The 13754-nt window shown below is 47.7% G+C and overlaps 1 protein-coding gene across 1 annotated transcript; it reads left to right on the top strand.

Moving 5' to 3' along the window:
- Positions 1 to 2580: 2580 nt before the first annotated feature.
- On the top strand, positions 2581 to 7414 carry atg101 (autophagy related 101). Its single transcript, XM_042334725.1, has 2 exons — positions 2581 to 2903; positions 6863 to 7414. Exons 1-2 carry the CDS (start codon positions 2652 to 2654, stop codon positions 7265 to 7267), a joined length of 657 nt encoding a protein of 218 aa, XP_042190659.1. The 5' UTR covers positions 2581 to 2651; the 3' UTR covers positions 7268 to 7414.
- The last annotated feature ends 6340 nt before the right edge of the window (positions 7415 to 13754 follow it).

The following is a 13754-nucleotide window of genomic DNA, read 5'->3' as shown; positions in this document are numbered from 1 at the left end:
GAAGCGAGTGCTCTAACCACTGAGCTACAGGACTCCACCTTACTACAGCGCAGTGCAGAGGTAATCTCCCGCTCCCTCCCACGCACGCGCACGCGCGCACACCTGCACACAAATGGCCTGGTCCGTTACAACATGTAACGGGGCACAAATGAATCACGTTCTCTTCTTTCTTTCTGTCACGGGAACTTTTTCCCCTTTGAGATAAGTGTAAACATTTATTCTATTTGTAAATAAGCGCGTATGTTATTTTTAAAACAGTTGACACACCCTGGAGAGTGCGACATTGTTTCAAGCGTGGAAGTGCCACATTTCTTTCCGCCTTCCTCCCCACATACACATACACGCACACATGCACGCACACGCACACACGCATGCACACACATACACGCACAAACACACACATACATACAGCCAGAGCTTCCGGCAACAAGACCGGTGTAATCCAACAGATCCCAGCACAAATTCAACGGGGATACTGGTAACTGATCTATCTATATATATATATATATATATATATATAATCCTTTCACTTGATACAGCGGCTTATCACGTATTCCAGACGTCTCAAAGCGCTTCACAGAATATACTGTAAAGTGAATTGACTGTATATTTTGTGGGCGAAACGCAGCCGCCAATCGCGCGCACAGCAGCGTCCCCACAAACAGCCGTGGATTGAAGCGACCGATTTTATCATTGTTCTTTTTTTCCCCCTTCTCCTCGAGGGGCTATTATCAGAGGCGCGTCACGATTCTCACTGCCCAGTAAATTTTCGCCCACGGGGTTACGCACGGCATACGATGCGCTCGACAGTATGTTCTGCAAAGAGCCCAGAGACGTCTCGGCGATGTGATAGGGCGTTATATCAATATCAGGTGCACAACGTGGGACAGACAGACAGAGAGAGAGAGAGACAGTGACAGAGAGAGAGAAAGAGACAGAGAGAGAGAGAATGAAGTCCACACACAATGTTACCAGATGGGGCGGGTTTCACGCCCAATTGGGCGGGTTTGTTGTTATACTGTGTGTGGGGAGAAAACGTCTTGAGGCTGGTGCCTAATTCTATTATTTTTTTTATTAAATCAATTTAAATCTGCAAAATACATTCCCCACACACCCCCCTCCCCCCCCCCCCACCACACTTTGAAGACCCTTTTCTTACACAGTTTCCACGAGCACTGAGATCTCAATCAGCCACACATCACGTTGGGCTACTTTTCGGGCTTCTGTTTGTTTGTTTTTGAAATGTGGGCTTTAATTTCTGTCCAGAACCCCACACCCCACCCCCCACCCCCACCCGTGTGACACACACACAGACAGACACACACACAGACAGAGACACACACACACAGACGCACACACACAGACAGACACACACACAGAGGGACAGACACACACACACACACACAGACACACACACAGAGGGACAGACACACACACAGACAGACAGACACACCCACAGACACACAGAGGGACAGACACACACACACACACACACAGACAGACAGACAGACACACCCACAGACACACAGAGGGACAGACACACACACACAGACAGACACACACAGAGAGGGACAGACACACAGACAAACAGACACAGGCTCACAGACAGAGACAGACAGATAGACACACACACACAGACAGACAGACAGAGACAGACAGACAGACAGACACACACAGACAGACAGACACACGCAGACAGACAGACAGACAGAGGTTCCACTGATCAGCAAACACAAACAGAACCCAGAGCACAACCAAACCAAATCATTGGGAAACTGGTAACTGACCCCTCTGCTCTCACACACACACACACACACACAGGGAGAGTGAGTGAGTGTGTGAGAGAGTGAGTGAGTGAGAGTGAGTGTGTGAGTGAAAGAGAGAGAGGGAAGGAGTGAGTGTGTGAGGGAGAGAGAGAGAGGGAGGGAGTGAGTGTGTGAGAGAGTGTGTGAGGGAGAGAGAGGGAGGGAGGGAGGGAGTGAGTGTGTGAGAGAGTGTGTGAGGGAGAGAGAGACAGAGGGAGGGAGTGAGTGAGGGAGAGAGAGAGAGAGGGAGTGTGTGAGAGAGTGTGTGAGGGAGAGAGAGGGAGGGAGGGAGTGAGTGAGTGTGTGAGGGAGAGAGAGAGAGAGGGAGGGAGGGAGTGAGTGAGTGTGTGAGGGAGAGAGAGTGAGGGAGTGTGTGAGGGAGTGTGAGAGAGAGAGGGAGTGAGTGAGTGTGTGAGAGTGTGTGAGGGAGAGAGGCGGTGAGGCAGTGAGGCCTGGCGGGCGGTGCGGGCGGTGAGGCAGTGCGGGGCTGGCGGTGAGGTGAGGCCTGGCTGGCGGTGAGGCCTGGCTGGAGGTGAGGCCTGGCTGGAGGTGAGGCCTGGCTGGCGGTGAGGTGAGGCCTGGCTGGCGGTGAGGTGAGGCCTGGCGGTGAGGTGAGGCCTGGCTGGAGGTGAGGCCTGGCTGGAGGTGAGGCCTGGCTGGAGGTGAGGCCTGGCTGGCGGTGAGGTGAGGCCTGGCTGGAGGTGAGGCCTGGCTGGAGGTGAGGCCTGGCTGGAGGTGAGGCCTGGCTGGAGGTGAGGCCTGGCTGGCGGTGAGGCCTGGCTGGAGGTGAGGTGAGGCCTGGCTGGAGGTGAGGCCTGGCTGCGGGGCTGCCGGGCGGGTTAGGCCATGAACTGCCGGGCCCAGGCCCTGGAGCTGACGGTGGAGGCGCGGCAGGTGGAGGAGGCGGTGTTGGCGGCGCTGCACACGGTGCTGCTGCACCGGAGCTCCGGGAAGTTCCACTACAAGAAAGAGGGCACTTACTCCATCGGTACCGCGGGCTCCGAGGACGTGGACTGCGACTTCGTGGACTGCACCTACGTCAGAGTCTCCTCCGAGGAGCTCGACCGCTCCCTCCGCAAGTCTGTGGGGGAGTTCAAGGTCTGTCTGGGTCTGTGTGTGGGTCTGTGTGTGGGTCTGTGTCTGTCTGTCTGTCTGTGTCTGTGTGTGTGTGTGGGGGTCTGTGTCTGTGGGGGAGTTCAAGGTCTGTCTGGGTCTGGGGGTCTGTGTCTGTCTGTCTGTCTGTGTCTGTGTGTGTGTGTGGGTCTGTGTCTGTGTGTGGGTCTGTCTGTCTGTCTGTGTGGGTCTGTGTCTGTCTGTCTGTGTCTGTCTGTCTGTGTCTGTGTGTGTGTGTGTGGGTCTGTGTGTCTGTGTGGGTCTGTGTCTGTGGGGGAGTTCAAGGTCTGTCTGGGTCTGGGGGTCTGTGTCTGGGTCTGTGTCTGTCTGTCTGTGTCTGTGTGTGTGTGTGTGGGTCTGTGTGTCTGTGTGTGTCTGTGTCTGTGGGGGAGTTCAAGGTCTGTCTGGGTCTGGGGATCTGTGTGTGGGTCTGTGTCTGTCTGTCTGTGTCTGTGTGTGTGTGTGTGGGGGTCTGTGTCTGTGGGGGAGTTCAAGGTCTGTCTGGGTCTGGGGGTCTGTGTCTGTCTGTGTGGGTCTGTGTCTGTGTGTGGGGGTCTGTGTCTGTCTGTCTGTGTCTGTGTGTGTGTGGGTCTGTGTCTGTCTGTCTGTGTCTGTGTGTGGGTCTGTGTGTCTGTGGGGGAGTTCAAGGTCTGTCTGGGTCTGGGGGTCTGTGTCTGTGTGTGTGTGGGTCTGTGTGTCTGTGGGGGAGTTCAAGGTCTGTCTGGGTCTGTGGGTCTGTGTCTGTCTGTGTCTGTGTGTGGGTCTGTGTGTCTGTGGGGGAGTTCAAGGTCCGTCTGGGTCTGTGGGTCTGTGTCTGTCTGTCTGTGTCTGTGTGTGGATCTGTGTGTCTGTGGGGGAGTTCAAGGTCTGTCTGGGTCTGGGGGTCTGTGTCTGTGTGTGTGTGGGTCTGTGTGTCTGTGGGGGAGTTCAAGGTCTGGGGGTCTGTCTGTCTGTGTGTGGGTCTGTCTATGAGTCTGTGTCTGTCTGTCTGTCTGTCTGTCTGTGAGTCTGTGTCTGTCTGTCTGTCTGTCTGTCTGTCTATGAGTCTGTGTCTGTCTGTCTGTCTGTCTGTCTGTGGGTCTGTGTCTGTCTGTGTGTGTGGGGGTCTGTGTCTGTCTGTGGGTCTGTGTCTGTCTCTGTGTGTCTGTCTGTGTGTCTGTCTGTGTGTGTCTGTGTGTGTGTGTCTCTCTGTGTCTCTGTCTGTCTGTTTGTTTGTCTGTGAGTGTGTCTGTTGGTGTGTGTGTCTGTGTGGTGTGTATGTGTGTCTGTCTGTGGGTCTGTGTGTGTCTGTCTGTGGGTGTGTGTCCCTGTGTGTGTGTGTCCCTGTGTGTGTGTGACTGTGTGTGTGTGTGTCCCTCTGTCTGTCTGTCTGTCTGTCTGTGTGTCTGTCTGTGTGTGTGGTGTGTGTGTCAGTCTGTCTGTGTGTGTGTGTCAGTCTGTCTGTGTGTCTGTGTGTGTGTCTGTCTGTCTGACACACACTCACCCACAGTCTGTGGCTGTGTTTAAAGCCTCTGATACACATTTGTTTCCGGGTTTTCGTCTTTTTTTCCCCAAAAATTCGAATGCAAACACTTTTTTTATTTTTATATCTCCAATAGAAACGCATACATGTGTGTCTATAATATGTTTTTATTATCTATTATGTCATTTTTAAATAATCATATCTAGTTTGTACACCAGTGGTCTGTCTGTACGTCCCTCACACACTCACGTTCAGAGGCCCCAGACATACAATTTCTTCCAGGTTTTCACCTTAAAAATAACAATTCAAATATATATATATATAATATTATATATATAACGTGAAGGATTGTTAGTATTGGCAATATATCCACAATTAATTCTTTTTTAATCGGCTTTTTAAAAATATTTCAAAATAGTCACCTGTAGATATTGTCTGTACACCAATCGTCAAAAGCCTGAAATTCAGATTTTTTTTCGGTGGGGGGGGGGTGGTGGGGGAATAAATAATCCTGAGAGGCGATCTCTGTTAGAGGCTTAACTGTCCTCGTGAAAATTATTCTTTGTGAAAAAAAAATGTACATTTTTGGGGAAATTTTGAAAAAAAATACATTCGGAGTTTTTTCCCGATAGAAAAGACGATCGGCCAATTATCCTTTGTACAAAAAAGTATAAAATGCTTCATTTTTTTTTAAAGGAAAAAGCGCGAGGGTTGTCTTGTGGCCCGTTGTTGTCCGTGTTTCTCTGCTGAGCGGCGTATTGCGGAAGGCCACACACGGTCACAGGCTGATACGCAGGCCATTGGTTCCTGGAATCCACCAGACCTTGTCCGCCAGACCATTTTGCCTTCAAATTTTTAGGGTTTTCCCGGAAAAAGAGTGGAAGAGTCTTAAACTCAGCCCCAATCCGGATTATGTTTTTTTTTTTCTTTTTTTCTCCACCCCCCAACCCCACCGCGCACGCACGCACCCCGAGACGTTGTTCAAAATAAATGAACTACCTTCCCGAACGTCGAGAAGCAAAGAATCCTTCGCGGAGCTCTGTAGATAAGTTTCCTTACTCCACCCGGCCGATAATTCATCCCTCAAGAAAAAAAAACAATCAATAATAATTCGGTCACTTCAATCCACGACTGTTGGTGGGAATGCCACTGTGTGCAATTGGCTGCCGCGTTTCGTCCGCAAAATATACATTCGCTGCATTTTACAGTGTATTCTTGTGAAGGGCTTTGAGATGACAGGAAGACATGAAAAGCGCTGTATTAAATGCAAGGATTATTATTATTATTTATGGCTATCAAAAGGGGATCGGTTCAATGTTTTGAAAATAAGAAAAATAACAATTACAAGATTTCATTTGTATAGCGCCTTTCACGTCGGGAGGACGTCCCAAGCCATTGGACAGTGCACAGCATTTCGGACCTGAGCTGGGGTCAGGGTGGAGAAGGGGGGGGGGTGGCCAATGGCATGGTCGAAGAGGAGGGTCTTGAGGCGGGACTTGAAGGAGGCTAAGGAGGGGGCGAGGCGGAGTGACTGGGGGATGGAATTCCAGAGGTTGGGGGCAGAGTAGCTGAAGGCCCTCCTGCCAATGGTGGGGCGGGGGACGTGGAGCAGGCCAGAGCCGGCTGAACGGAGGGAACGGGTGGGTTGGTAGGGGGTTAGGTGGTTGCAGAGGTAGGGTGGGGCGAGGCCATGGAGGGCTTTGTAGGTGAGGACCAGGATCTTGAACTGGATTCTCTGAAGGACAGGGAGCCAGTGGAGTCAGGCGAGAGTGGGGGAGATGGGGTCACGGAGTTTGGTGCGGGAGAGGACACGGGCTACAGAGTTCAGGATTATCTGCAGCCTGTGGAGGGAGGAGTTGGGAAGGCCGACAAGCAGGGCATTGGCATAGTTGAGCCTGGAGGTGGTGAAGGCATTAACAAGAGTTTCGGTGGCCTGAGGGGTGAGGTAGTGGCGGAGTCGGGCGATGTTACGGAGGTGAGGGAAGGCAGAGCGGGTCATGGCTTGGATGTGGGTCATAGTGGATAGAGAGAGGATCCGGGTTCGGTTCCCAGACAGGGCGAACCCTGAGGCAAGTTTCCTTTACTCCACACGTCACTGTTTACCTAGTAGGAACCCAGTGGTTAGTCGACTGGCGGATCGCTTTTTTTCGGGGGTAATAATCCCTTCAAAATAATAATAATTTTTTNAATATTTGCGCGCAGCTGTGTCACGCTGTTTGGGGGACGCTGCTGTGTGCAATTGGCTGCTGAGTTGGACCCACAGAATATACACAAGTCAATTCACTTTACAGTTTATTTTGGGAAACGCTTGTGGGATGTCTAAAAGGCCGCCATAAGGTGCTGTATCAATGGCAAAGATTATTATTATTATATAGTATGCTTATTATTATCTGTGCAGTGGGTATGAGATCTTGAGGATGTATTAAAATGTGAGGCTTATTATTGTTGTTGGTGTTTATATGGTAATCTCTCCTCCCTGTAGGACGCACTGCGTAACTCTGGCAGTGAAGGGAGCGGCCAGATCTCCCTGGAGTTCTACCAGAAGAAGAAGTCCCGCTGGCCGTTCTCGGACGAGTGCATCCCCTGGGAGGTCTGGACCTTCAAGGTCAACGTGGTCAACCTGGCCAACGAGCAGGAGAGGCAGATCTGCCGTGAGAAGGTGGGCGAGAAGCTGGGCGAGAAGATCATCAACATCGTGGAGGTCATGAACCGCCACGACTACCTGCCCAAGATGCCCACCCAGTCGGAGGTGGACAACGTCTTCGACACGGGCCTGAAGGACGTGCAGCCGTACCTGTACAAGATCACCTTCCAGATCACCGACTCGCTCGGGACGTCTGTCAGCACCACCATGAGGCGACTGATCAAAGACACGCTGGCTTTGTAGTCCACAGGTCACGCACTCGACTGATGTACAACTGCGCTAAGCAGCCTAGCTGAGATTGTTTGTGTTTTACTGTGACCCCCCCCCCATCCATTCCCCACTCTGTCCCACCGCATTTACCGCCCCCCCCCCAAAAAAAAAATTGAAAACATTTTCAAAAACATTTTGACCCACAAAATAATACACCTCGCATTCGAATATAGCGCCTTTTCACGTCTTCGAGAAGTCTCAAAGCACTTCACAGACTGGATACCGTAAGGTGAATTGACTGTATATTTTTGTGTTGTACAGCCAATCCTCTTTACCGTATATTCTGTGAATAGATTGTGAAAAACGTTGAGACCTCTCGACGGCTTGATAAGGAGTTGTATCAAATGCAAGAATTATTATTATTATGTTTTGCTGTTGCTGTGTTTTTGTTTGGCGGTGGGGGAGGAATGCTCGAGGCATCTGTTTCTCGGGAGAAGAGTTTGGCTGATTTCGGAGCCGAGTGCTTCAGAAAAGCCACTCTGCAAAACCTCCAGCTGTCAAAGCCGAGTCTTTGTAAAGTTGTGTGTGTTTTTGTGTGTGTGTGTGTGTGTGTAAATATATTATGTAAATAAATATAGATATTTTAAAATGAGGGGGGGGAAAAAAAGACAAGAGTGAGACGGATGAGCGAGATTGTAAGAAAGAGCTGGAAAAGAGAGATGCTTCGGTTTTCTCAGTGCTGAGGGGTTTAGCCACTGATCTCGCAATCATCTCGTGGAATCCTGTAGCATATTGGTTAGTCCGCTCACCTCGCAAGCAAGGACCCGGGTTTGATTCCCGGACGGACGAAACCTTTGGCAAGCTTCCTTACTCCACACACCTCTGTTTGCCTAGCAGTAAGTAGGAACCCGGTTGTTAGTCGATGGGCGTTTCGCTTTCCAGGGGTAATAATCTCTCCAAAATCAATAAAAACAATAATAGTTTGGTCTCTTAATCAACGACTGTTTGTGGGACACTGCTGTGCGCAATTGGCTGCTGCATTACGTCCACAAAATAATCACTCAGTTCCCTTTTTTAGTATATTCTGTGCAACGCTTTCAGTCTCAACCATATGATAAGGCGCTATATCAAATGCAAGGATTATTATTATTAACTGGTTGCCAAACAGCTGCTTTGCATGTAATTCTGGCGTTCTGCAGACTCACCTCAAACCCCCCCCCCCATTGGTATTTTTTGCTGTTTATATTGAATAATATCTTTGTGTTGTCGAAACCACACGTTAGGTCACTAGGAACTTCCTTACCTCGTCTTTCCCGAACCAAAATTCCACCTGGCCTGGGCCTGCAAGCTCTCAACATTTTAACACCGCGCATGGAAATTGGAGAAAATTTTAACATTGCACCATCTTAAATGTTAAAGGCTAAGACTGTGTGGCTCCCAACCAGCCTACGCCTAAAACTTTCCGGAATTAGGCAAGCAGGATGTGTCCCTCCAAGGGAGAGAGTGCGCATTGCATTTCAACAGTCTTATCTCTGGGGTTTCCATGTGTAGGTGGGATGCCTGGAATTCTCAGTTTGGTTTGGATACTCTTAAGCACGGAGATGGGTTTCCGCATGTGTCAAGACACCCGGCTGACCCCCCAATAAAAGGTGTGGGGCTCAGGAGGTGAGCAAACTGTTTTTCTTTGATATGACCACATCGGAGGGGGCACACAGTGACAGACTCTTGTGTAAACTGCACTGCCTCTGTAAGGCAGTTTGCCCACGTTGACACAGGCTTTCCCCGATAAGATTAGATCAGCTGTTTATTTTACAGGAACACGAGAGAAAAGGAAATCCGACACATTTACTTACGTTGGCACTTGCGTGCTCTCCGAAAGTGTATTCATTAAAGAGATTCATCACAAACTTGAGGAAGTTTGCGTTTCTTTTAAATCACGTCATTATTTATTTCAGGGTTTTAGGGGGCATTTTCATTCTGGCTCAGTTGGTAGCGCTCTCGCCTCTGAAGCAATCCAAGGTTGTGGATTGACGGCCTGCAACCCATATAGAACCCAGTCTCTGCTGGTACTCCAGTGGAAGCTGATGTGTGTGTGTGTGTCAAGACCCTGCTCTTCGACCGTGCTTTCAACCACCCTGCTTCCCCCCCCCCCCCCCCCCAACATCCTGCCCTCCACCCTCCCCGATCCCATTTCGGGTCCGAAACTTTGACTGTCCAACGCCTTGGGACGTCCTTGCGACGTGAAAGACGCCACACCTATGTAATTTTGTTGCTGTTGTCTTCACTTGTGCAATACAGCTGCATCTCACAGCGCTGAGGTTAATTGGAAATGAACTGAATGTTGTGATGGAGGCAAATATGGCAGCTAATTTGCCCCCAGCAGCAACAATACAACCTGTATTTATGCAGCACCCTCCACGCAGGATAGCGTCTCAAGAGTGCTTAACATTGGCAGAGCACGAGGCTGAGCTGGGGGGAGGGAGGAGGTGAGCGTAGGTACGGGCTAAGGAATATCTTCAGGCGCGAACTGAAAATGGGTAAGGGGTGGGGGAGTAAGGCGGAGGGGTTGAAGCAAGTTCCAAAGCTTCCGGGCCTCGTGGCTGAAAGCACGGCCGCCGATGGTGGAGCGGAGGGGACGAGGGACAAGCAGGAGACTGGAGAAGAGGTAGGGAGGTGCCAGGATGTGAAGGGATTTGTAGACAAGTGTGAGGATCTTGGAAGTCGATCCGTTCTGTGATAGGGAGCCACTGGAATATAGGGGCGGCATATATGGTTTGTAACCATACTCATGAGGTGAAATTTAACAAGAAAGACAAGATCAAAATATAAATCAAGGTAAGGAAGACAAAGCAGTGTGCAGGTTATTCCTGTATGCTTACCTGAATCACCAAGGAGATTGGATCTAAATTAAACACAATTAAAAAGTTAACCTAGAAGTAAACGTGTATTTAAAATAGATTGTCCTACAATATAGGTTTACACACTCAGTCACCAGTTTTTGTACAACATAAACATTTGTAGAATCGATTGGCGGATCTCTTTCCAGGGGTGGTAATCTCTCCAAAATAAATACTGTAAATAATAATAATTTGGTGACTCAACCATGACTGTTTGTGGGTCAATGCCGTGTGCAATCGGCTGCTGTGTTTTGCTCACAAAGCACAATCAATCCATTTACGATCTATTCTGTGAAGCACTTTTCAAAGAGACGTTTCAACGATGTGACAAGGCGCTTTATCAAATGCTCGGATTATTATTCCCTTAAATAGAAAAAAACCCACAACAAAACATAATAGTTTGGAAACATTATTTATTACTTAGTTTCTATAAATGTATTACACAAGGACATTGAAGTCAAGTGGTTAATTCGAGAGCAGAAACAGTCAAAAGCCTAAAGCTATCAGTTAATCTTTGGTGTCTGTGAGCATGACTACTGCAGACAATGTACAATGGGAGTAATCCTTGCTTTGTAAATACAGGGCTTTAAAATAACTCTTTTAATTTTAATTATATAAAAAACACTGCTTCATTTAACTTCTTTCTAGTCCAGACTAAGCAAAAAACAGTCCATTGAGCTTAAATGCCCAAGAGCCAAAATGAAGCTTTGTACATATATTTTTCTGCGTAAACAGATCAGAGATTGAGAGAGGCCAAAAATGTTTGCAAATGGCAGACACAAATTATTTAATCTGAATTTTGCAGGTACACTTTTTGATGCCCGCTCTGTTAGTATATACACCGGTAAACAAAGAGGACACTGAACAATAATGGCCTCAAGTTTACCTTTCTAGGATCAGCATGTTCCAGTTATTACAAAGTACAACTTTTAGAGAGAGAGAGAGAAAAAACACAAGAGAAGGTGCAACTCAAGCCCAGATTCAAAAGGGCTTGGACGTCCAAAATTTCAAAATACATTCTATACCATCAGTAGTACATCTTAACAATAATTTTTTTTTAAGTTGCATTGCAGACGGCAACTCGGCATGCGAAGCAAAAAGCAGACTGTGCAGAGATTGGAGGGAGAGGGAGAGAGAGGGCATTTTAGAAGGTGTTAAGTAAATTGGTCAACTGAAGCCCAAATAAATCACTTAGGGAGCGAAAAGAAACACAGGCAAGTAAGAAAACATTTGTACTGTACAGCAAAAATTCAAACACACTTCTATTTTGTTTAACCTCCGCCCCCAAGTCTTTCAGATTGAGACTTGTAAATAAAAAGGAAGTGTTTTTAAAACTAAAATTGTACCGAGACGTGCGTGAATTTGAGATCCGTAAATGACGTGAATCAGTGACGTTTAGGAAGGGAACGAGGGAAGGAGAAGAAACGTGTCAACTGTTTAAGGGCGATTGGAATGAAGGGTATCGAGCCTGAACTTTTACAAAAACGATGTTGGCCAGAACACGACTAGTAAATATTTTACGCTCGTCCACATTGCTATTCATTGAATTACAGGGTTAATTTACATGAGTGTGAATGACATCACCTGGCAATGCTGAATACCAAGAACTCTAAATCGGTATACGGATAATATTGTGCATTACCCTACCCAAGCACCAATAATATCCACGCATTATAACCCTATAAATATCATGAATACCTAAAACATAAATGGGCTACGAGCAGAAACGCGCATCTTACTCATTGCGAAAGGCAATTCACAACAACTTGCATTTTTAAATTCACGGGGCAGTGTCTCAGAGTGCTTAACGGAGGTTACTGTGACCACAGTCGAAGAAGAAAGTCTTCAGTCGTGATCTAAAGGAGGGGGTGAGGTGGAAGGATTAAGGGAGTGAGTCAGAGCAAAGTGGCTGAAAGCATAGCCGCCGATGGTGGAGCTGAGGGGACAAGAAGGCCAATTACTCATGAATTCCACTGCAGGCCCTCTCGAGCACTTTAGCAACCATGGCCTCAGAGGGTCCCGTGAAAATTCAAGAGGTGGTCTCGGGTGTTTTCTGCTTCCTGGATATGCACCAGTGGTCGCATACCTGATTAAGTTCCACTAGCAGAAGTCGCCTGTGCGGGTGAAAGCCAAGTGAAACAAGGAGTATGATTGTCCTCATCAAAACCCGCCGGGTGGCCTCCAGCATCAAAAGCATCATCCAGGTCATTCATGACGAGCTCCCGCATCGTACTGTTCAAACCATGGATCGTAATAACAGAAGCAAGTGCGTACAAATGTGTGTGGATTGTTCACGGGCTGGGGAAACAACTCATAGCCTTTCCCACAAACACCAATTACTACTGAACTTCAATATTTAACCAACCAACCAACCAACCAACCAAGAAACCCCAATAGCAGGCTGATGTCCCCTGCTCCAACGACGTGGGAGCTTGCACTCCTAGTCGAGGAGGAGATTTAAGGCCTGCCTCAGCTCCATGTCTCTTTCCTCGCCGGTCCCAGCCGGCAAGGAAACAGACGTGGCTACCAAACCCGTTTCCATTCAGGCTATCAAACCCGTTCCCTCCCGCCACCTGTGCAAAACGTTCAACGTTATTGTTTTCTCATTTGCCTTTCCTTTAAAACCCACCGGACTTTCCCTAATCCCCAAGGTTTCTTCATGTGCTGACCCATCCGAATACAGACCCATCTATCATTGTTTTCATAAAACTCTGGCCAAACAATGCTCTACCTAGATCAGATTTAATCCGACCAAAGGGCAATCTACATGGGTGACAGGATGGCATAAGATAGTTATCCTCGATACCTTCCTAAAAAATTACCAACACCTAACTTATCCCCTTACATATTCTCTAGAAATGCTTCTACTCAAAATTCAAATGCAGCTTTTTAAAAANCACACACACACAGGTTTAATGTTTGTTGCAGGAACCAGCAGGCAATTGCAGTTTAAAAATATAATTATTATTATTATAATTATTATTATTATATTATAAAATGCAATTTTATTTTTGTGAGAAATCCACTTTGATAATTTTAGACTTGTCGTGATCTGGAATGGATGGCCTGAAAGGGTGGTGGAAGCAGATTCAACAGCTTTCAAAGTGCAATTGGATAGGTACTTGCAAAGGAAACATTTGCAGGACTACAGGGTAAGAGCGGGGGAGCGGGTCGAGTTGGATAGCCCTTTCGAAGAACTGGCATAGGCACGATGGGCCAAATGGCTTCCTTCTGTGCTGTTAGATTCTATGGTTTTTATAGCCCAGATATTTACCCTTATTGGATCTTCTTATTGGATTGAATGAATATTCAATGCCATTCCCTGACTGAAATAGTTGGTAACCGTGTTGCCAATACTTCTCTTTAGCTGCGCAACGGATCGGAATGAACAAAAAAACTGGGGAAAAGTGGTTTTTTTTAAAAAAAGAAAAAAACGTTTCAAGGAGCTTTTCTCAGAGATGAAGAACAATTTCACCCAGGGCCACATTATCTCCCAGTAAAGGTCGGTGAGCAGCTTAATCATTCAGATAAAGGGTTATAGAAAGGGACAGTTGGAATACTTTTTTTTGTATAAAAAAATCAGGTCACTCTCAAGAACTGCAACATTAAAATTATTAAGAAAA

This window comes from Callorhinchus milii, unplaced genomic scaffold, assembly GCF_018977255.1.
Source record: "Callorhinchus milii isolate IMCB2004 unplaced genomic scaffold, IMCB_Cmil_1.0 Scaffold4, whole genome shotgun sequence".
Classification (NCBI taxonomy): Eukaryota; Metazoa; Chordata; class Chondrichthyes; order Chimaeriformes; family Callorhinchidae; genus Callorhinchus; species Callorhinchus milii.
Note: the sequence above shows the minus strand (reverse complement) of the source record. Positions and strands in the feature narration are given on the sequence as shown.

Coding starts and splice junctions, on each gene's coding strand:
- atg101 (XM_042334725.1), top strand. CDS start 2,652: ATGAACTGCCGGGCCCAGGCCCTGGAGCTGACGGTGGAGGCGCGGCAG. Junction 2,904..6,862: donor AGTCTGTGGGGGAGTTCAAG/GTCTGTCTGGGT, acceptor TCCTCCCTGTAG/GACGCACTGCGTAACTCTGG.